This window comes from Copadichromis virginalis, linkage group LG17 (assembly GCF_057382275.1).
Source record: "Copadichromis virginalis isolate Kocher_CV1m ecotype Utaka linkage group LG17, C_Virginalis_male_GT1.1, whole genome shotgun sequence".
In the NCBI taxonomy this organism is placed as follows: domain Eukaryota; kingdom Metazoa; phylum Chordata; class Actinopteri; order Cichliformes; family Cichlidae; genus Copadichromis; species Copadichromis virginalis.
The window spans coordinates 17,879,817-17,903,414 of NC_140634.1; the positions used below are offsets into that span (position 1 = coordinate 17,879,817).

A 23,598-nucleotide genomic window follows, 5' to 3' on the forward strand; every position below is an offset into this window, starting at 1 on the left:
GCAAGCACCTAGCACGCTGCCACAGGAATGTGAAATTCACAGAGAAACCTTCAGATCCTCCCCACTGACATGACCGCTGCAGCACTGGGCAAACCTCCACCGGCCCCACTCCTGCTAAACAGGTGACAATAAGATTAAAAAGCGACACGACTTACTGTTGATAAATCTTTGATTTTATTAATTTTTTTGTTGTGTTTTACTTGCATTTATTTGAAAGAGTGAGTGTAGACACAAAAAATATTTTATATGCTGGAATATGCAGAAAATGGGTTTAAATGTTAAACAAATATCCTCAAGTCAAAGGCTGTTGCATGTAATTTAATTTTTGCTTGATGCAATGTGCATAAAGTTAAAAGAGTATAACTAATAAAACACTTTTTATACACAATTTTTAAACACAATTTTATATGATGGATTATGCAGAAAAATTGGGCTGAAAAGTCTATTGCTTTATTACGTATTCAGGTTGTGCATTATGTTTTTTAAAGTTATTTAAGTAATAAAGTAACTAATTACTTTTGAAAATAAGTATTCAGTAGAGTAAAGGCATTACTTTCTTGGAGAAGTAATCCGTGATTAGTAACTAATTACTATTTTCAAGTAACTTAACCAACACTGTTTGTGACTTCTGTTCTTGAAAAGCTCAGTATAAATGCATTTTACGTACTTATGTATAGGTGTGGGTCCAAGGCTGGAGCTTTTTCAAGCAGCACAGCAGAACAGGTGTGGACTCAAGGCTCCGCTCACAAGGCAGACACAGGAAGGCATCAGAAAAACAGCAGATGCTCACCTGGATCATGAGAATAACTGAATCCTATAATGATTTAAGGATCCAGGAATGTGTTTATGCACAGATATGAATGATCAGCATGGCCGAAGCCCCACCGGAGTGGGGTGATAAAGGCTCAGGTTCTGCAGTTCAGCACAGTTCATTTATTTATTAAACATAGGTGGTAAAAACATAAAGCCTCATTAACTTTAATAAACATTATGTTATAATATACAAATCATTTACAACATTGCAATACATACAGAGAAAGAAAAGGCCACATTAAACTTAGTCACAACTAGTATTCAGAATGACTCTGTTGTGCATATACAGTATGTACGATCTCAAGCCGGACATATATTACATATCTCTTTTTTTCTGTTGTTGGACTTTCATACAGTGACACACACACACACAAATACCCAAGTTACCAAAAATAAAATCTGTTATTTGAGATTTTTTTTACACTCAGGACACAAGTTGAGGTTTTGCAGACGAGTATTTTTTTCCCGTTGTATCAGCAGGACAGAAGCAGGAAAACAGCTCGACACAAACACACAGCTCAGTGAGCGAAAACACGACCGAGCACACGGACACACTGCAGGTGCTGCACAGCTGGGATCTCCTTTTTTCTAAGTCTCACAGCCTTGTGGAAAAAAAAATTAAAAAATAAATAAAAGCATTAAATCCACACTGCTGACACTGTCTGATTTTTATTACTGATATGTAACTAATCATGTCACAGCCTTAAACAGCAGAACTTAATGAGTGTGAGTTGGATTAAGTGTCGCAGTCATTCCACATTAGCTTATCCTATTTAAACACAAAGAATAAAAATACAAAATCTGACCATCTCAGATTCCAGTGAAACACTTCTTATTGGAATTAATAACAGAATTCATAAATAATATTTCAAAGTAACATCCTGAATTTCAGGACACATGAACATAAACTTCATTCTATTAAACTTCATGGGATTTAATTCACAGAATATTTTAGTTATTACATATTTGGATTGGTGAGCTCCACCAGCTTCTACATCACTAAGTTCAAAAGTGATGGTAGAAAAGCAAAGCTTCTTAAAAAGAGTATTTCTTTAAGGGTTTTTGTTAAGTTTGATGAACTGAGGTGGAATAACCGTGTGTCATTCTTAAAGGCTGTGGCTGCTGTGTGCTGTGTAATCAAATGTGCTGAGATTCTGTAATCTAAAGCTAAGAATGAAACCAGGCTTTTTTCAGCCTCACTTCATTAACATTTACTTTTTGTGTGTGTTCGCATTTCATTTTGTTTTGTTTCAATATTTGTTTTATTCTAATGCTAACGATAGCGCTAACAGTGGAACTACAGTCATTTAAGATGATGGAATAACTTTGGTCATAACTTAACAAACAGGCTGAGACAGACAGCGATACCAGTGAAGGCATTACTTTGTAATACCACAGGATTGTTGACAGAGTAATGCAGCAAACTGAACACGCATGTGAACGGCATCACTATCACGGGAACAGGAAAACATCTGTATCATACAACAAGAAGCAGCACTGCAGAAGCTCAGGGAGAGGCAGCTGGGAGGCTGTAACGGTGTTAGAATACGCTCACATTAGCCTGCCTTTAATGCAAAGAATACTTTACTAAGACTTTATATTTCCTCTAAATTACACTGTGTACTCTAAAACATGTTTTTAAGACAGATGTGCAAAAATAATAAAAATCAGCTAAAACATGAGAGCACTGAACAGCAGAAGCTCTCTGAGCTTCTGCACAATATTATTCTCTCTTCTTCATCACTTTAAACCAGGAAGACTGCTTACTGTACATTCAATACATTACTGTACATTACATTATTTCAACATCCTCCACCGTCTCTAATAAACACACACTTTCTTCTTCTGTGGTACCTCAGATGCATTTGACAGGGTTTTTAACAAAAACGATTTAAGGCACTGTGAACATTTTTATGCACAGATATGAACAGCCCGCTGATGATGTAGTGCTTTTCATGCATTATTGCTCAGTAATGAATAACTGCATGTTTATGCTGGTTTTCCTGCTTGTGGTGCTCTTAACAGCAACATCTAATGTTTCCACCAGCTCTGCACTGGTCACATGTTCATATTCTTTATGATTTATAACAGCTGTGTTTAAAAAATAAAGGTAAAAGCTGTGGTTTGGTTTCAGAAGTGGCACATGCCCTTCCAGCACTGATGTCTCCTTCCAGGATACTTTTAATGAGGTGAAAGGAGGTGATATGATGAGGGTGGAGGGCTCTGGATAAGAAAGGGTCCTACATGTAAATCATGACTTGCTCAGGCTGGCAGCAATGATCTGAACTATTTTAAAAGGATACAGCTTTTACTGGAGTCCTCGAACGATTTGCAGGACATGTTTGGAGCTGATTTGACAAAACGATTGTTGGGAAGAGTGAAGAAGGTGATAAGATTTCTTAACTCAAAGCAAAGTTTTGCCTTAATTATTTTTAAAGATTAAACTGAATGCAGTATAACCGTGCAGCTGGATCGGAGGAAGCTGTTTATGTTGAGTGAATAAAGAATGGGTTGAACCAGCCAGCCGGGGTGGATGTTAGGGGTAAGAAGTGCACTCTCACTCTAAAGACCAACTTCAATCTGCTGAATTTCCCATTTATGTGACTGTTATGTGACAGAGGCGTAACTCTGCAGCTCTGACCTCTGCTGTGGAGACAGCAGGAAGTGTGAGATACCCAGCAAGCGTCATGTTCCGGGGTGAGACTGGACAGAGTGGGACACCAAAAACTGAACCACAGACAGACGAGATGATGCAGGTTCAGACAAATCAACAAATATGGATCAGATTATTGCAATCAAATAAAAACAAACAAACATGTAAGTCTTCTTTAATCCAAAATTAAGTAATTTGGTTAAATGGTTCTGGTTACTCCATATATCTAACCCATGCATGTCTTTGGAGGAACCAGAGAGTTCTCCACACAGCCAGTGGGTCTGAACGCTGGACTTTGTCGCTGAATTAACCACAACACTGCCGTGCCAGCTGTTCTTGATACTTTCAATTTGCTCTTATCAGTAAAACAAAACACAGAATTTCTCTTACTAAGATGTCTAACTGGAAGTCCAGGAAAAACGTGCGCCTCCAGCAACAGCGCAACTTTCAATTTGACTCGACATCAATGAAAAAGGTCCAGCGGATCATTATTTAATGATAGTTTTTGCTGTGGACCTGCAACCTTCAGCAGAACAGATCTGAACATGAGTTATTTTACTTGACACAAAGCTGGAGGAGGCATCTTTACTGGGGCTATAGTGCTGCATATGTATGAGCAAATACCCACGTCTACCTTATATGTCTATGCTACGTTAACAGAAATACTGCAGGTTGGATGAAACTTAAATCAACTTTAATCTTTTTAACTGACTGAAAGACAATTCAACAAATCCGACGTTTGCTAAAATATTTAAATTAGCGCTTGTTTTAATGCATTTGGTGTTGCAGGTTCATGTGAAGGAGATGGTGCGTTTAATTAAAAATAAAGTCCATAAAATGATCTTAAGATTTTAGTTATCATGCTTTACAACAGGAACACTGAGTGGCATTTCTCTGAACTTCTGTAGGAGATAAGAACAAGAAAAGACTCTATCAGGTTTTCAGTTTTTACAAATCAATTTCCTTCTAGAATTTTTATTTCCTTTCACTAATGCTTTCATCATCAGCTGCTTCAGGAGACCATGAGGAGCCACAGCATGAGGAAGGTAAATCAAACAATGACCTGAACAAACCTTAAATCCAACCCCAGCACCTCTGCTGATGTTGATGGCACACAAACACACTCACACTCAACAGAAAGTGACACATCTGCATGTGCATTCATGGGAAACACATGGAGATCGATCAGAATTAAAGATTTATTTTATCAAAAATAGATCACAATTAAAATTTGTCAAAAAAAGAAATGGCATCGATACGTGGAAAGAAACAAAAGCAGAGAAACAGAAATCAGAACACTTCCACGCTGAAGTTCCGAGAACAGAGAAATCACTATTGCTTTTTTTTTCTTGTTGCATGACAAAAGCTTCGGTGACGAGCCTGAACTGAAACCTGAAGATGAAGTATGAACACAACGGACGATGTGGTGAATTTCAATGATGGTTAAACATGTGGCGCTTGGACCAGACTGACTTCTCTTCAGTCATGGCTGCATTCACTCTGTTATTATTGCACGCAGAGTATGCAGAACACATTAATCATCATAACTAATGCCCAGTCCCTGCTCATCAGTGCCTCCGTCACACACAAACCTCCCTCGGCTGTTTTTATGTTAAGCAAAGCAGAATTACAACGAGACAAAACTGCAGAGTGGACGCAGCTGCATGACCAGCAAAAGTCCAATATGTCAGAAAACATTATGACCTCACATCTTCCGCAGAGCCAGAAAACAGAGAGAAATGAGCCAAAGTCAAAAAGCTGAGTTGTAAATGATCAGCTGTGACACACCTGTGGAGTCAGAACTTGTACCTGACAAGCCCACAGAGTAGACACACCCTTCAAAAACTTCAGCCTTTGCAGCTGCTCCTTCTCCAGCGATGAGCACTGGGTGGAGGATTTTTGCTCCACATGAAGCAGCTGTAAGACCAGAAAGTGACGGCGGTGCAAACCATCCAAACAGAATGATTTAAAGAGAACCTAGTCACAGACACAAGACAGAACATGGACATCTGGACCACCATAAACATGAATAAATTTAATGATTTGGGCAAAAAAAAAAAAAAAAAACTTTAAAGAGCACACGTGCTGCCCCTCAGTTTGGCCAATCAGAAGTGAACAATTAGGGAGGAAGTCTTAAAGAGACAGGGGCTAAATCAGCTTGTTCCAGACAGGATGAACTGTGGGGCCCAGTGTGAGACACAGAAGGATTATTCTGAACTGTGGATCATGCAAAGCTGCTGCAGGGGAGTCATATGATAAAAAACAAAGACCTGGAAATGAGCAGAATAAATCATCGTCATGCAACAATACGCAGAAATTCGCATATAGGCAGTTAAGAAAGTCACAGTTTAGCTCACTCAGTGACATCTGAACATGGCCCATTCCTTCAGCTGAGCAGCTTCTTTGGAATTCCTTTGATTAAGCAAAGAAGACATCAGCACCCTGAAGCAAATGAGCTCAACAGCCACTAAAAACAGCTTCAGATGGAAACTGAGATTCATTTCTCTGCTGTTTTTACCCAAAACTGAGACGCTGATGTTCGCATCTGATTCTGAGGAAAACTAGAGTCCAGTTTAAACCCTGCAGCCTCAGGTCTGTACCCATAAAACCTGCTGGACTGGACTCCTTTCTGGTTCCAGACTGGTTCCACCCTGCAGTTCATTTATTGCCCTTTAAATACATCCAGAAGCAGCCACATACGCTCACGAGCACATCCAACTTCACAAATAAATTAACAAAATGTGCAAAAACAAGGCTCTAAGCTGTTTTACGCAGACTGCATAATTCTGATATTTAAATCCAAGGTCAGGATCGGCTTCATACAGATATTCCATATTTCACACTATTTAATGTGTTGCTTTTTTCCCTCCAAGATTTTAAATGGCAGTTTGGAGAGCGTTTGGGTTTAGTTGCACCAAGTAATTAGATGCCTAATGAGAGCTGATGCAGGGACACGGGTGTTAAAGCTTCTGTTGGTAATGAGCAGACACTGAGGTAGATGTTCTCGGCATAACAGATATACAGCATTCTGATCAGGAACCCACACACAGAAACATTCAGTGATAAATGCATTAAGCTGTCTCTTTTTGGAACCCTCGTTTCCTGCACAAACATTCCTCTCAAAGGGAGCAGACGTCTTCACCGGAGCTGCCCCCTGGAGCTAGAGCTGCTTTGTTTGTACCAAGGCAAAAAAAACGAACTAAAGAAAATCCAAACACATTAGCAAAAATGTTAAAAATCTACAAAATAATTCACCAAGTGAACCAAATCCTCTCCATATAAAACATATACAGTATGATACTTTAAAAAATAGAGATTTAGCAACTAAGTTCATCATTAGAACAGAATCATTTCAGAATATCAATGAGCGGCTGATGTTGTTGTTCCCGTTTGTCAGAGTGCTGGGTTCAGTCGGACGCGTTCTCTTCTCTTCACATGCTCTACTTTCCAAGCATGCAATAATATGTTTTGGTTTGAATATGATATGCAACGCACAGAAAGGACGTAAATGGTCTTTTTCTCTACAGCAGGAGGAGCATCTCCCCACAGAGCATCTACTCGTGATTATATGGAGGCCTCCATCAGCCAGAGGACAAGAAGCAAATATATGAAGCAGGATTCAAGTAACATTTGCCTCGTACCTCAGAGTCTTTAGCTTTGCTCTTTGAAAAAAAAAAAATCAGGTCGTCCTCCTGTGATGGGAGGGCGTCTCATCCACAATTTGTTTTATTTCACTTTCATCAGAGGATGGAGAAGAGCGGTGATGGCAGCAGTTGTCGGACTCTGTCAGCTGGACGAGGCTCATCGTTCTTCCCCTGAAAACAGAGAAAAACACTGAAGGTAAATCCAGCAGGATTAGATTATCTCTCCAGCGACGTTCACATAACACAGTTTTATTTAAAATGGTTTTCCACCAAGAAATGTAAGTCCAAAGAAACATTTAAGATCCAAAAACACTTCATCACACCCACAGGTGAAGTGCTGCCCTCTGGTGGTGAGAGTTTTTGTCTGCATGAGGGCAACTACAGCAAGTACCTTTAAAGAAGGCGTTTGATATGAATACATTATCACCTTATTACAGCAGAACACAGAAACATGAGGTCAAAATTAAGATTGTATGGAAATAGATTTTTAGACGTGACAACTGACCACAAATATGTTTTCCCAGCAAATATTAAAACAGTCTCTTTGTTTGTTTTTGCATTGCCTGAATTTGTTAATTTCATTGATTTCCACCTGAAGCTGACAGATTTAAGGCTCAGAGCTGAAGTGTGATCAGACTCATGTTCTCACTCCAGACCTGCCTCCATCACCACAAACAGTCACATGCTGAGGCAGCCAAGGACAGGACAGAAAGCAGCTATCACTTCGTGTTTATTCTTTGGTGACTCCAAACACTGAGTTACACTTACACCAAAACCTGACTGACAGAAGTCTTCCACTGGCCTGGTCATTATAGGATGATTATGGCACAAGAAGAAAAAAACACTTTGTCCTGAACTTGCCCTTCTTTGAGTTAAAGGAGCTCACGTTCAGCCCCGCTCTGTCAGATGTGGTCTTACAGATATCACACACATTTAAAAGATTCTGATGAGTTGGTGGTGGGAGCTTTAGAGAAATTTACCCTTTAAATGAATAGTTCCTCCTCCGTCCTCTCAGTCTGGTCATTTGTACCCTCGAATTACTCAAACATCCACTTAAATTAAACATTCATGCCCCTGAAATGACTCACTTGTCTGAAACAGCTAAATTAAATTCACAAAAATAACATATATGAACATATGTTCTTAGAAAGACTCCAACAATGAAACTGCAGGATTCACAGTAGCATGAAAGACAAGGTGAAGTTAGTGAATAAATGTTTCTTAATTGGATAAGATTCTTTATTGTGAGGAGAGAAATTACAAATCTGACACCGTGTATTTTGCTTGACATTTACTGCACGCTGCTGGAAATATTTTGAAGGGTAAAATCACATCGATAAAGCCATGCAAAATTGACCTTCATACTATGAATGCTTTCAGCATTTCAGGCCATGAATACCTCCAGATTTAGCTCTGTTTAAGTCACCTTTGTTTGTCCAGCTTTTTTTCACTTTTAGCAGATGGTACTAGTCTCTAAATGTAAGAGAAATATAGATCTGTGATCAAGGTCAAGTTTATTTATATAGCACATTTCCAAAAAGTCAATGCTGCACAAAGTAGTTAACAATGTAAAAATGCCACTAAAATAAATCAAATGCAAAACCAAACACCTTACATGATCACTTAAGTGATCAGTCACTTATCCCACATACTGATATGAGTCTTCAAAGTTAACCCAGAATACACTTTTTGAAGAAAACACATCCAGGGTACCAACGCTGGTTTCTGCTGCTCTCCGTCACAGACGTTAAAATGCTGCAGTGATAGATCCACCACACTCAGGGTCACAGAACAAAGCACAGATTGGAGTGGGCATAAAATTGATTTGGTTGCACTTTTGAACTGCCCTTAACAACAAGTGACCCTAATTCAGAGTCTTTTCATCATACTTATCCTCACCAAGCATGTGGCATCCCACAGGGTTCAATCCTGGATCCCTTAGTTTTCTTCGTCAGTTATTCTAACCAGTGTTGGTCAAGTTACTTGAAAAAAGTAATCAGTAACTAATTACTGATTACTTCCCCAAAAAAGTAATCCCGTTACTTTACTGATTGTTATTTTCAAAAGTAGTTAATTACTTAGTTACTTAGTTACTTCTTAAAAACACAATTTACAACCTGAATAGGTGATAAAGCGATAGAGCTTTCAGCCCAATTCTACTTTTTCTACATAATACATTATACAAAATGTAATCAAATGGAAAAGTCCCTTTTTAAAACTTGTTTTATTAGTTTTAATCTTTTAACTTTATGCATCAAGCAAAAATTTAATTATATGCAACATTCTCTGACTGGAAGAAATTTGTTTAATATTTAAACCTATTTTCTGCACATTCCAGCACATAATTTTTTTTTGTGTGTGTGTGTTTACACTCACTCTTTCAAATAGATGCAAGTAAAACACAGCAGAAAATAAATAAAGTCAAAGACTCAGCGGTCCTTTTGCTCTATTTTCACCTGTAAAGCAGGAGTAGGGTAGGCGGATGTTTACTCTGGTGCAGGTGTGCCGCGGCGGTCAGTGGAAGAATCCGCGAGTTTCTCTGTGAATTTCCCATTATGTCGTAGTGCACTCGGTGTTTGCTTGGAAGTTTAGGGGTTTTTTCGCTGTAAAAAGAAGTTTTCTTCCCACGCACAGCGGACACTAATGTATTTGTCACTTTTTATGGAATCAAACTTAAAGTAAGGTCAGTACTTTCACGCTTTAAACGCTGCACGCTCATACTCTCTCCCACACTCAATATATTATCCATTGTTGATCTGCACACAGCTGTTGTCACTAACGTCGCACTTGCTTACGTTACTGTCATGAGACATTCTCACAAAAAATCACAGTTTTAGTAACGCAGTAACGCAGCGTTCCTACGGGAAAGTAACGGTAATCTAATTACCATTTTTGCAATAGTAATCCCTTACTTTACTCGTTACTTGAAAAAAGTAATCGGACAGACAAAAGCCGCACTTATTAAATGTTTATATAAAATCATCTAAAATGCCAGTTTTTTACACCATTGAAGGGTTTGATTTACAAAGCTGATGTGAGTAGAAAGCTCTGCAGGTCATCAGCTGACAATGCACGTTTTTACAAACTACAACACAGAAAATTCATGTGAGTGATTGCCAACACAAAGAGCAGCACAGGTTATTGGGATAACACAGTGTAATGCAGGTGTTTGTGTTTGCTGCTGAAGGAGGACAATAGATCTTTGATCTGAAGGTGAACTTGTCTGTTAGACACTGATGCTGTAGGTTGTGACTTCTTCTCTGGATAAAACTCAAAGGACAGGAGACAAGATTCACCCAGAGATAACGAGAGCTAACAGAGGACACCGCTGTGTATGTCACCATTTCACAGTTCATGACAAAACTTTGCTTTATCTGTTTATCAGTCTGATTTGAACTGAATATTGGATCTAGTTATCTTTTTTTGTAAGTTCAGTTTTGTAAGTTCATTAAGTTTAGTTCAGTTTTACTGAGGGCTAAAAGCATGAGAGGTTAGTTTTAGATCTGATGCTTTTTGCAGTACATTATGTGTGTATGACTGATTTATTTGTTCCACCCCAGGATATGATATCATTATGATTATGAAAAACTTTAAATAACCAAATAAAAATAAAAAACCTGCAACACGCTGCATTGTGATAGGCTGTGGCCCACTGAGATTTTACACCCAGGGGGCCCAGGACATTACAAAGACCTGCAGCCTGGGCCACACTGATCCCGGGACACTGGTGAGAAATTTTAAAAAAAGAAAAAGCTTGTCCAGACAGGAAGTGATGAGTGGAACCAGGACAAGCGAGCAGCCTGTGAGCTGGAGCATGAAGAGCAGTGGCTGAACCAGCTGTGGATTGCATGGAATTCATAAATGAATCCACTGAAACTGCTCCCTGTGTTTTGTTGAGCTTCACTTCACCCCAGCAGATTCTGCAAGGTATTATCAGCTGGCATCTTTAAGCATGGCTGCACATTTTCCACAAAGCCATCACTAAAAATAGGTTGTTATCCAGGAAGAGGAAGTGGTGAGGAATCAAATCGTAATCAATATCACAGAAAGAAAACTAGCAAGATTTCAAAGGCATCAGCCTTCAAATCAGATAATTAGGGGTGACCCTGATGTCTCATCACTGCATGTGATGTGTTATCGTGTAAAACGCTGCCTTCTCTCTTGCGCTGCATAGGCAGAGTTATCCAGACAGTGAATGATTTGATTTGAAGTTGGTGTGCAGTATGGTAATGCACAGCCTCTAAAAGCTCTGTTTTTCTAGGTATCCTTGAATGTAACATTGCAGTGCTAAGCAGTCAGCTGATTGGCACACCTGGTCTGGAGAGGCAGATTAAAGCCACTCGGCCTGTTAGCTCCCTCGCTCTCTGTCTGACTTCCTGTTGGTGTCAACTCTTTGATTTTTAGTTAGTTTTCATAAAGTTCACAAACTCACATCATCTCCATCACTGACGAGCACCCACCATATTTACAACAACTTTATCTTCATAATGGTGAGAATAATTATGCATGGCTGCATCCATGAGAAAGAGGGGCCTGTCTGCCCTCATTCACAACTGTATGGTTATTTCGGAGCAGCTGGCTGCATGAAGCAGGAACACCGGAAGGGTTTGAGTTTGTAAAGGGTTTGAAATAAGTCTCATTTGATATCTGCACCATGAGAGCTCTGCTACGAGTTCAGTCTGATCAGAAAGCTTTATTTTCATTCCTGCAGCTGAGGAGTTTGTAACAGGTCTGAGTCTGAACTCACTGCAGTCCTGTCCCAACTCTGACCTGACTCTGACCCATTTCTCAGTGAAATCTAACTCAGACTTCACCCAGCATTAACTCTGAACCTTTCTAATGCAACATATGTGGCACTAATATAATCCTAACCTGTCCTAGATGACACACGCACGCACACAGAGCCCAATCTCCTGCTCATATTAAAGTTTATAGTGTGAGGAAAGCATACAGTGAAGCACAACTGATTAAAAATGCCCAAACAAAACCTGAGCCTTTTTATTACTTAGCATGTACTAGCATGTCTGTTCACAACAGTTAGGATGATCATATGTGTCTTATATATTCTCATCAGCCTTTAAATAGTACGTTATCCAACCAGAAGGGGTGATGTACCCTTTTTAAAGCTGTCCCACCCCTGTCTGAAGACCTGTGGCACATGTTCTCTGTCTGAATTCCAGCTCACTTCACTTTTTACTGCTCAGTACTTCCCCTGGTAGACATCACAGAACCACATGGATGACAGATTTCAACTAAAAGTAGAAACAAATTACAGAAGATCAATTTTCATTAATCGTCATCAAGCCTGTGTTCTCGTGGTACTTCAGGTTATATGTTTACTATATCAAAAGGTCAGCTGGTGCTTTTAGCAGAGCTGAAAGTGAGTTTGAGGCCCTTTTGAGGGAGGTTCCTTAAAGTGTTTCATGCTCAAAGTATCACAAACAAACTCTGAGGAAATATCAGAAAAATCAAAGACATCAGAGTCTCAGGAGCTTCAGAGATCCCCAGGTCTCACGACTGCAGCCATCTAGGCTGAAGCCAGCGGGCAGTTATTTATGCATTTTGCTACGGCCCTAGCAGGGCCTCCTCCTGAAGGTGCCTGTGTGGGCATGTCCCACTACCTCTTCTGCCTGAGGTGCCACCTTTCCCTTTTGTGCAGCTGACTCTCGTCAGTAATTAAAGACATTTAAGCCCAGGGAAAGGTGAGCTCTGGGCCAGAGTGCCATGCGAGTGGTTACAGCTCGCATTACGACCGAACTCACTCACTCACTCACTCACTCACTCTCTGACTCTCTGTCTGTCTGTCTGTCTGTCTGTCTGTCTGTCTGTCTGTCTCTGTGTGTGTGTGTGTGTGTGTGTGTGTGTAGAGTTAGTGAGCTGTGTGTCTGGGACTTGTATCTAGTGAGCTGCTCTCTTTTTGACTTATTTTGTACTTTATTGACCAGCACTTGAGTTTTGTTTGTTCCTTTAAATGGTGATAGCGGCTTGTCCGTCTCTTTTAGTTAGTTTTAATAGAAACTTTAACCATTTTGCCTCTGTCTCCTTTTCCTGACCCGGACACTTTTTGTTACTTCCCCCCCCTCATCGCCTGGACCCTTTTAGGGGAATGTAACAATTTTGAAGCCACTGTGCAAATGAACAACTGAGTGTAGTGATCACTGGGCTATAGAACTTGAATAGACAGATCAATAAGATAAAAAGCAACCTGCTACACTTGTACTGAGCGGAATATGGTGGACATTAGCAGAACAGAGTGAGTGAGTTTGTGTCGTCTTTATTTGGTGGGTGAAGTTTTCAGGAGCCTCTTGTGTCAAATGTAAACGGACTACAGGGGGCGCTGCAGGCAGCTGAGGTTGATGTCTGAATGACAGCAGGAATACAAACAGCGTTGAATCCGATCGGTGTGGGGTTATGTGGATGTTGTGTTGTGTCACCGTGGCACCCAGAGCTCAGCAGCTGCCGAGCTCTGGATAGTTTAAGGCCTCGTGTCGGTAATCCATCAAGCGTGCGTGACGTAAGGCCTTTAAATAACACCAACCTTCCACCCGAATGAACGTGTCAAATATCACTGGGCGACAGACACCTTTTTGTAAACAGAGTCTCCGGAGATCGAGGACTCTTTACTGCTTCTATTTTTTTCTGTTTCACCGATTTGATTGATTTACAGCTGTTGCGTAAAACAGCATCAATCACTCTACTCTTTTATCAGCCAAACAAGCTCTTTCACATGTTTTTTTTTATTTAACTATTTCTTGGTGGAAAAATACATGTTCAAGCCTTCCGGTCATTCACATTTTTCAGGCAGCAGCCCTCAGGTTATTCTGAACGCAGCATTCATGCCCAAAAAGCAGTTTAGACCACAACATGGTATATTATTTCTTTTTTTCCAGCAGCAGGAGTCATAGTTTTTCAGCAGATTCAGTTCCGTGTTTTTTAACCAAAGCAGTGGTAAAGCTACAGCTTTACTATTATTATTATTGTTGCTGTTGTTGCTTTTTTTCTTTACATGGTTGCGGACGGCTGTGCTCTGTGTGCTGTGATTTCATTAGTTACACTTTTAACTCATCATGTTCACACTGACTTAGGTCTCAAATAATAAATTCGATAATCGTGAAAAATATCTTAGTTCATGTTCACTGTATTTTTACCTGACAGTGAGCTTGATGCAAACTGACATATTTCAATAGGAATACATTTATATTGTAAGCTAAAAAGCCAACAACATTACAGAGAAACAAGCAGATGATCTCCTATGAACAAGCTTGGTGACAGTGGGAAGGAAAAACTCCCTTTAACAAGAAGAAACTTCTAGCAGAACCAGGCTCACGGAGGGGTGGCCATCTTTATTGTAGGTGCTACCTTACAATACAATATAACTGTTGTTGTTGTTGTTATGATTTGGTGTTGGATAAATAAAACTGAATTGAATTGAAATAGAAATCTGCCGAAACTGTCTGGGGTGAGGGGAAGCAGACAGGACAACATGAACACTTCATCTAAATCTAACCTTTGATGATAGAAACAATGTTTTTAAAATCAATGATAAAAAAAACTATAACAAGTGACTTTAATTTGAATTCTTTTGGCTTTTTTTTTTTGCTCTTTTTCTGAGAAAACGTCTTTAGCAGTGCTCTGTACATGAACTGGATTCAAGGCCCGAAACATCTGCTGTATACCTCTTCCAATCATGCTAATCTCCGTTACTGGGTTTTTTTGTTTTTCTGGTTTGGCTGTCAGCACGAATCTCCTCTGTCTCGTCCTCTCACTCCTGCTGTCCTCCCTCCATCTTTACCTCAGTGTTGCTGCTTTTGCCTGTTTGTCTGTCGTGAAGTGGAAAAAGGAGTGGGCTGGGTGGTGGTGGTGGTGTTGTAGCTCGCTGTAGGCCACTCGAGGCTTCGGGACAGATTCCCTCAGCGCTGACAAAGACGCTAACAATAGCTGTCAGAGTGTAACTCTGCCCCGTCCGTGTCATCCAAGGGGAAACCTGTTTACCTCCGCCTGCACCGGCTGCATGCATATGTTCAGAGAGGACATGTAGAGGGAGGAGGAGGAGGAAGGGGTGAGGTCACAAGAAGGGAATCTAACCAAAAACGCTCCCCAGGGAGAAGCAGTTAGTTAGCGCGATGCTTGTTATAGCTGTCATTTCTCCGGCTCTCCGTGTGACACGCTGCGTTACGTAACAGTGAACCGGTCACACAACACGCTGCAAACAGGTCGGCTTTAAATAAGAAAGGCCTGTTGTGAGCTGCTTTTATTTACAGGACACATCCCTGAATCACAGCATCCCCGTACTCTGTCTGTGAGCTCGTTAGGTCTTAGAAACTGTAGGCAGCGCTCGAGTATGTCCAGTCTGCAAATAAAACTGAGAAAACATTTCATAAGGACTCAGTCGACTTATAGGTTCTGAAAACAACTGATCGGACCAGCTGTTTGTCTCTGTGAGACTACATTTCAGCATCCTGACTTACATGGAAATGATCTGAACAGCCATGGAAAAAAGTCCAGGACTGATGATCCAGAGGGCAGCTAATAAAACTAACCTCTCATCAGTAATCTGAGAGGACACTGGCAAGTTACAATGATGAAATACAAGGAAAATCTGCATTAAGCAGGACCTCCTTAAATGTAATAAAGTGCTGATATAAACTGGTTTTAATGTTTCCTGCCGTCACAGGTCTCTCATCGATGCCTTTGTGTATATTAAATTACAGATTTATTAAATGTGAATGAGGTCTGATTAAAGTGAGTCTGTTTTGGATGCACTGAAGGTCCAGCGGTGTCCAAACAACTGCAGGGAGCAGCAGTTGCTGCCACCTGCAGGCCGACAGAGGTGCTGCGTGATGTTGGCTTTGCAGCCTGTTTATGACCTCAAACCATGAAGTGAAGTCCAGGATTGATCAAAACAGACACAGATGGACAGCAGCAGGATAAATTGCATCTCTCCTCATTTTGTAGTTTGAAACTTTTCTGCTGTAAAAACGTTGGCATTCTTATTTTCTCCTGGATATTTGGGATTAGTTGGATCTGACGAGTATGAAAACTCATCTTTATCCTTAAACAGGAAGTTGTTACATACTTTCTTTTTTAATTATGTTCTCATATGAAGATGTAAAACACACAGCTGAGCTGAATGAAGGTGCAGGAAAGCCTCAATGTGAAGCTCCAGAGTCTCAGGAGGTTTAGATAAGAGTGGCCTGATGATTTAGGACTTTATATAGAAAAACTCAGTGATGGATTTAAAAGGGAGCCAATGAAGAGAAGCCAGTATAGGAGAAATATGCTCTCTCTTTCCTGTTAAAATCTGTTTGGGAGTTGCAAAAAGGCAGAAGAGTCTATGAAGTGTTAGTTAGTAATAAAGAGTTGGACATGAACTGAATCTAAACACCAACCTTGATGGTTCACGCATCCCCTGTTTGAAGTTCAAAGGTTAAAGCAAACTGAACTTAAGATCAGCCTCTTCATGGGTGTAGTGCATTTTCTGGTTGCTGTCATAAAGTCTCTAAAAAGACCTTAAAACATCTTTTATTCCAAGCAAAACATCAGGACCAAGGAGCTCATTGGGCTCAAGATCCATCACAGGTTTCTGTGAAGCACATTTTCATTTAAGGTTTTCTTGTCATTGATTGGTTGTTTTGCACAAACAAACGAGAATTAAAATAAATAGTAAGACTGATTTGACCTTGACATTGACCTTGATTATAGTTTAGCCGATCCTCGTGTGTATGTTTGATTAAATTCTGACCAGAGGAGTGATCCCTGGGAGCCCATCACTCCTTCAACTGGACGAGCTAAAAATCTGCTGACTTGGAATACACTGGAGTTTGTTTTTACACTACATGCTCTGCTCAGATATCTGTGACATTCATTACATCATCACCCAACAAAACGCCCATTCTGTGCATTTCATCCACCATAACTAACTAATTATGACAAAACCATCAGCCCATGTCACTGTAAAACATGATAAGCTGGCTCTACTTGAATTTGAATTATGCTAATTATTTTCCTAAAAATAGTAATGTTAACTTGATGGTGAGTAACACCAGCTTTACAGTGTACAGCTCCGAAGAAGGATGAACCTAAGAGTAGATCAGTGTTGAAAAAGGTCAAATTTTAAGTTAAAAGCACTTCATAAAACCTAAACCTAACCTAAATTGTAGATTCTTCTCAGAAATTAAACTCAACATTTACATTATGCATTTAACTGCAGAGATGCAACTGTTTGTGCCCCATTACTCACACTGTCCCAGGAACCCTGCTGTTATCCAGTTGGAACAACAGTCTCAGTTAGGGATGGGTATCGTTTAGGTTTTATCCGATACCGGTGCCAAATCGGTACTTTTGAAACGGTGCCGGTGCTCAAACGGTGCTCAAACCGGTGCTTAAAGAATGGAGAGCACAAAATTGGTCCAAAAACCTCTCATGTTCAGATTAAATGATTTTCTGGCTGTTTGGAATCTGTTTGTCATGATTTTTAAATCAAAGATCAGTTTCCTTCTTGAGCTCTGACTCAAAGCCACGAGGAGGTAACAAGACTGCAGGCAGTCAGTGTAATGTGTAAACTGAACCTAAAGAGCAGCCTGACCAACATCCGAAGCACACTGTGTTTTATCTCTGTATACTTCACGGTGCCGTTGCCTGTGAATGATAGTTTTTCTTTACTTCGGACTTTTTGCAGTCTTTGTGCAGATTTCCTTCTGTTTGTCTTTACAGAATAATTGCTGGGAAAACTGTATTAATTATGAGTAGCTGGCATCTCTCCCTGTTTTAGCAGCAAATTTTACTTGCAGTGTCAGTTCTGCTTAAAGAAATAAACCCATACAGAGTCATCATCACCTCTGCAGCTCCGAGGAGATTCTGTGGCCTTATAAAGCAGCAAACACAAGACCCAGTCAGGGAGGAGCAGCTGCACAGGGAGCATTTACAGCCACATATGGTGGTTCTGTTTGGTTTGCTCTCCTGCCACTGGGTGGCCAAAATAAGACAATGCACCCTGTTTCTGATTCCAAGGAATACCTCAAAGCAGCCTAGCCAATACCAGACAGGTGTGTGTGTGTGTGTGTGTGTGTGTGTGTGTGTGTGTGTGTGTGTGTGTGTGTGTGTGTGTGTGTGTGTGTGTGTGTGAGAGAGAGAGAGAGAACTTCTTCTTACCTTTGTTTGGAGTCTGATCGTCCATCCGTCCATGAATCCATCCTTCACTCACATAATAATCCATTAGACGTTCACAGTGAAAACATCTCCTGGGATATTTTTTTTCTTTTCTGTTTTATTCCATCAGGTCATTTAAAAACTCCTTTTTTTGTTTCCAGGTCCATTTTATGGTCCATCCTGGAGTCCAGGTGAGTACAGGTGAGCTGTTTTTACATCCAGAGAGTCCTTGATCTCCGACTGGGACCCCACAGGCTCCAACACGGACTTTAATAATTACCTGTGACACATGTCTGCTCAGTAAGCATATTGGCTATCAGCCTAATACCGTTATCACAGGGTATGGAAGAAAAAAGGTGCCAAAATAATTTAAATTGCATATGTGAAGCTGGCGTTACAATCTTGCTGCATCTAAATACTTTATTTTGAAAAGCTTCTCAGTGTATGTGGTTTAAATTCCCCTTTAATTTTAGTTTCCTTACTGGAAACACAAGTTTTGATAATTTTTTAATAAATTTTAAGAAATAGCCATGAAATTGTGACTCTTTGTGCTTCAGTTTTTTCTGGGGTCACATTATTTCCATTAAAGTGCTAAAATGTAATAAAAATGTATTAATCGCTGTTTTACATTCATGCAAGTTAATTTTTTGTTTTCATTTGGCTTTAATTTTATGTGTTGAAATTAAGCAACTTAATATATATGTTAATATATATTAAGTTGCTTATGTTTATATATATGTATGTATATGTTTTTTAATCAACAAGTCTTCGATATTAATTTGAAAGTGCTTAAAAATTTTTCCTTTTGAAAATATTTTTTAATTTATATTTAGAGTGGGGAACAGAAATCACATAAAATCAGAGAGTTTGCCAGATATTTCAACCTTATCATCTGAACAATGAGTTGTGATGTGAAATTTGACATTAATTTTGTCCTTTTCGCGCTGCCATATGCAGCCAATATGTAATAACAGTTGATCAAGTGACAAAAGTGAGTAAAACTTCAACTCGAATATTTGACTTTTAAATTTTTGTTTGTTTTCTGACTTTGAGTTTTATATTTATGAGAATTTCACTCGATTAAATTTTAGTTTTCTTTCTCTGTGGATTTCATTTGTCATGTTTTAAAATAATTCTGATGGTTTCACAGTTTAAGCTTTTTATGTTACAAGCAACTTATGAAAAACTGAAATGTAAAATTAGATTTGAAACTAAAAGAATTTTGGCCACACGGTGCTTCCACACAATAATCGCACTCTGTATTTTCATGTTTGCTTCAAATGTAAAGTGTTTTTTCTTCTGCTGTCCAAAGCACAAAACTATTGTTAGCAGATATACTGTCACTGTTTCTTAAATAGTTTTATGTATATTATATATATTTATCAGTATTGGTTGAGCTCTAAAACATCAAAAATATTGCTAATATTATTCTAATAAGCTGCTAAAGGCGAGGATTTGAGGCTCTTCTCAGATTCTTAGATTTTTTTTTAAACTAAAATACAGAGTTTAACGTCTTCATGTGAAGCTGGGGGAGTTTGTGAGCATTTTAAAGCCTAAAATAACGTGTGTGTGTGTGTGTTGATGGCAGGTGAACCATGACTTTGTGTGGGGTGCAGGTAATGTTCAGCGGTGGATTCAGACAACATGGAGGCTTTTCCACAACATGGTGGTTTTGTGGCCTATGCGGTCTCAGCCCGCGTGTTTTCATTCCTGTGGCAGACAATACAGAAAAGTCTGGAAGGTTGCTATAGAAACTGCATCCACAGAGAGACACGCAGGGCCTCGGCTCGTCCACACAGCGGTGCTGTTGGATTGGAGAAACTGAGGTTGATTTCATAACGCTCACACAGTCTGCGTGGCAATAACAAGGAGCACGTGCTCGGAGTTTTCCCCACAGAAGCCTGATTGTTTGTTTCTGTTTGTTGTTGTTTGTTTGTTTTAGTAATAACGAACATTCTGATCAAACATGGTGTCAGGGACGGACTTTAAATTTAGATTAACGGCTTTTTCCAACAAGCATCATCTGATCCACCCCGAGCTTTAACAGGTGTGTGTGTGTGTGTGTGTGTGTGTGTGTGTGTGTGTGTGTGTGTGTGTGTGTGTGTGTGTGTGTGTGTGTGTGTGTGTCACCAGCTCCACTACATAAACGTTAATAATCAAATGTCTGGATAAAGTGCTGCCGCTGGCTCTTTCATCACTTCTAAGCTTATGTTTGTCCGCTCGTGGCGCGCGTGATGGAAGACGGTTTCGGGGGTAAACGTGGGTCCTCTCCGTGAGTCTTGGATGGCAGAAAAAAGGAGCTCTCCGGTGTGCAGTCACAGCAGAGCGCGTGATGCTGCGGCTCAGACGTCGGTGAGTTTGCCGCTGTGGGCTTTGTGCGGGCTGCAGTTGGTGTATTTAATGGAGTCCGCGTCCTCGCTGCCCAGAAACTCGGACTTGGACAGGCTCGACCTGCTGTCGCTCTTCCTGAATTCTCCGAAAGCCGGCTGTTGCTGTCCGCAGGTCACGTGCGTGTACTGGAACTGCTCCTCATGCTCCGTCTCCCGGTGGTAGAAGTAGTTGAAGTTGGACACGATGACGGGGACCGGCAGCGCGATGGTCAGCACGCCGGCGATAGCGCACAAAGAGCCCACGATCTTCCCCCCAATGGTGACCGGGCACATGTCCCCGTAGCCCACTGTCGTCATGGAGACCACAGCCCACCAGAACGCGTCCGGGATGCTGCTGAAGCCCGAGTGCGGGTCGTCGGTCTCCGCGAAGTACACAGCGCTGGAGAAGAGGATGACTCCGATGAAGAGGAAGAAGATAAGCAGTCCGAGCTCGCGCATGCTGGCCTGCAGCGTCTTCCCGAGAATCTGCAGTCCTTTGGAGTGTCTGGACAGTTTGAAGATGCGGAAAACCCGTACCAGGCGGATGACCCTGAGGATGGCCAGAGACATGGCCTGCTGGCCGTTCCCTTGGTGCTCCGCGAGCTCCAGTCCCAGCGTGATGAAGTAGGGCATGATGGCCACGATGTCGATGGTGTTCATGATGTTCTTGAAGAAGGCGGCCTTGCTGGGGCACGCGAGGAATCTAACCAGCAGCTCAAATGAAAACCAGATGATGCAAAGCGTCTCTACGATGAAGAACGGGTCCGTGAAAGGGTTCGGTTTCTTTGCGCGCACTGTTCCGTTCGCTGCCAGGTGCTCGTCAAACGTCCTGGCCTCCTCGCGGAACTCCGGTAACGTCTCCATGCAGAAGATCACGATGGAGATGAGAATGACCAGGACCGAGACGATGGCGATGCCCCTGGCGGGTCCGGAGCTCTCTGGGTACTCGAACAGGAGCCAGACCTGCCGCTGAAACTCGTTCTCGGGCAGCGGGCGCTCCTCCTCCTTAATGAAGCCCTCGTCATCCTTAAAATTCTCGATCACCTCCTCTCCAAGCTCGTAGAACTTGATCTCCTCCATGAAGATGTCCACCGGCACGTTGACGGGTCTCCGGAGCCGGCCCCCGGACTGGTAGTAGTAGAGGATGGCGTCGAAGCTGGGCCGGTTCCGGTCGAAGAAGTACTCGTTCCTCAGCGGGTCGAAGAAGCGCATCCTCTTCCGCGGGTCTCCCAGCAGCGTGGCGGGAAACTGCGCGAGCGTCTTCAGCTGCGTCTCGAAGCGCAGCCCGGAGATGTTGATGACCACGCGTTCGCAGCAGTCCTGGCTGTCCGCGCGCTCCGGCTCGCACGCGTCCTGTGCCGACAGCGCGGCCAGCGCTACGGTCTCGTCCAGGTTCTCCGCGGGCACCACCGTCATGATCCCCGCGCGCTCCTCGGGGCTCTCTGATCCTCCGCCGAGCCGCCGCGTGTCCTTCTGCGCCCCCCGCGCTCACCTGTCCGTCCGCGCGGCGCTGTGCTCTGGATTCAGCCGTCACACTCGCAGCATTTTAAGCAGACTTTGCCCTCCCCGAGCTGACGTGTGTGTGTGCACGCTCCGTCACGGAGGGGGAAACAAACACGCGCACATGCTGAACGCGAGAGGGGCACAGAGCTCCGGGAACACCGCAGAGATGCGGGATTCTGAGAGAGTTTGCGTGCGTAACGAACCTGTTGTGTCCTGCGCGGGCTCAAGGTTATCACAGGGGCTGCCGTGTATTCCTTGACGTGATGTCACGTTTGAAACAGCACGCATGCAGTCACAGCGAAGACGTGTGGAGACAAAGAGCGCGAGACTTTTCATGCAAAACGCTCAAATTTCAGGCAAAAAATCCGCTTTTTCATTCAGAATTTGCAGTCGAACGAATACCTGTGGATCCGTGATGCGTCCTCCTCCCGCCCTCTCACTTCTGTCAGGTGGCGTGAACGGGCAGACACAGACAGGCTCTGCAATGTCACGCTGCAGCCGCTCCACACAAACCCGCGCTGACGTTTCCACAGCAGCTCCCCCATCCACAAGTTGTGCACGACCTGCGAGTCTGTGCTGTGTGTGCATGAAACAACAATAAACAGGAAACAATAACAACAACAACAACAACAACAACAATAATTATTATTATAATGAGAGAGCAGTGACAGCATGGAAGGTAAACACTGCGTGTGCAACAAGTCCAGAGGAGGGGTGCATGTTTGTGTGTGTGGGGGGGGGGGGGGGGGGGGATCAGGGAGAGTTTCTGGGCTGCAGCTCAAAGCAGTGACGTGTTTTCCTAAAATAGTTGGATTTCTCCCAGGGCCTCAGGAAAAGTTTCTTTTCCCATGGAATAGCCTGAGGGAGCTGCAGGGGAACATGAAAAAACAGCTGACATGAAAAGGAAAGAGCAGATTTGCAGCAGAGATGAAGACACAGCACGTGAGTCCTTCAGAAATACAAACAGCAGCTGGGATGAAACCTGGACTAATTCTGACAGCAGGAGAAACACTACATGTCCCCTCACCCAGAAGTCTGCTCCCTTTTCTTATGCTGCCAAAATGTGAAAACTGTTTTTCCAAAGTGAAGTCACATGTAAAGGGTCAGACTCATGCAGAGAGGAAACACTCAGACCCCCCCCCCCCCCCCCCAATAGGAAAAAATACTCCTGATTACATTTTCTTTGAGGACATTTCCTAAAGTGCTAAACATGTTCATACCGAGAATGATGTAGAAATGAAATTCAGATCCAGCTGCTTGGGGTTAATGAAGGAAAACTGTGCTTCCAGGGAATCTTGAAACTGACAATTTGACGTCATGTGATAAAGTATAAATAGCCTGGCCCTTCAGGCTCACTTATGTGATATCAACACATTTTATGCTTTTCTTGTTTAATTTTAATTGTTAAACTGTGAAAAGGTCACAGTGTGGAGCATCCTCTTGGGCATTAAATAGCCCACGAGCAGAA

At 41.8% G+C, this 23,598-nt stretch overlaps 2 protein-coding genes across 2 annotated transcripts in view; one reads left to right on the forward strand and one right to left on the reverse strand.

Annotated features, from left to right (window-relative positions):
* LOC146689248 (histone H1.11R-like) overlaps positions 1-18,213 on the forward strand; it is a 191,684-nt gene extending 173,471 nt beyond the window's left edge. The window contains exon 2 of the mRNA XM_085436380.1: positions 18,156-18,213. The gene's annotated coding sequence lies outside the window, so the exon portion shown is untranslated. The remainder of the gene's footprint in view (positions 1-18,155) is intronic.
* Positions 919-22,678, reverse strand: LOC146689254 (shaker-related potassium channel tsha2). The gene is made up of 2 exons (XM_085436374.1): positions 18,262-22,678; positions 919-7,281 (listed from the first exon to the last, which is right to left on the reverse strand). The coding sequence occupies exon 1, from the start codon at positions 22,041-22,043 to the stop codon at positions 20,601-20,603; it is 1,443 nt and encodes a 480-aa protein (XP_085292500.1). The 5' UTR covers positions 22,044-22,678; the 3' UTR covers positions 919-7,281; positions 18,262-20,600.
* Between the last annotated feature and the right edge of the window lie 920 nt (positions 22,679-23,598).

Coding starts and splice junctions, on each gene's coding strand:
- LOC146689254 (XM_085436374.1), bottom strand. CDS start 22,043: ATGACGGTGGTGCCCGCGGAGAACCTGGACGAGACCGTAGCGCTGGCC.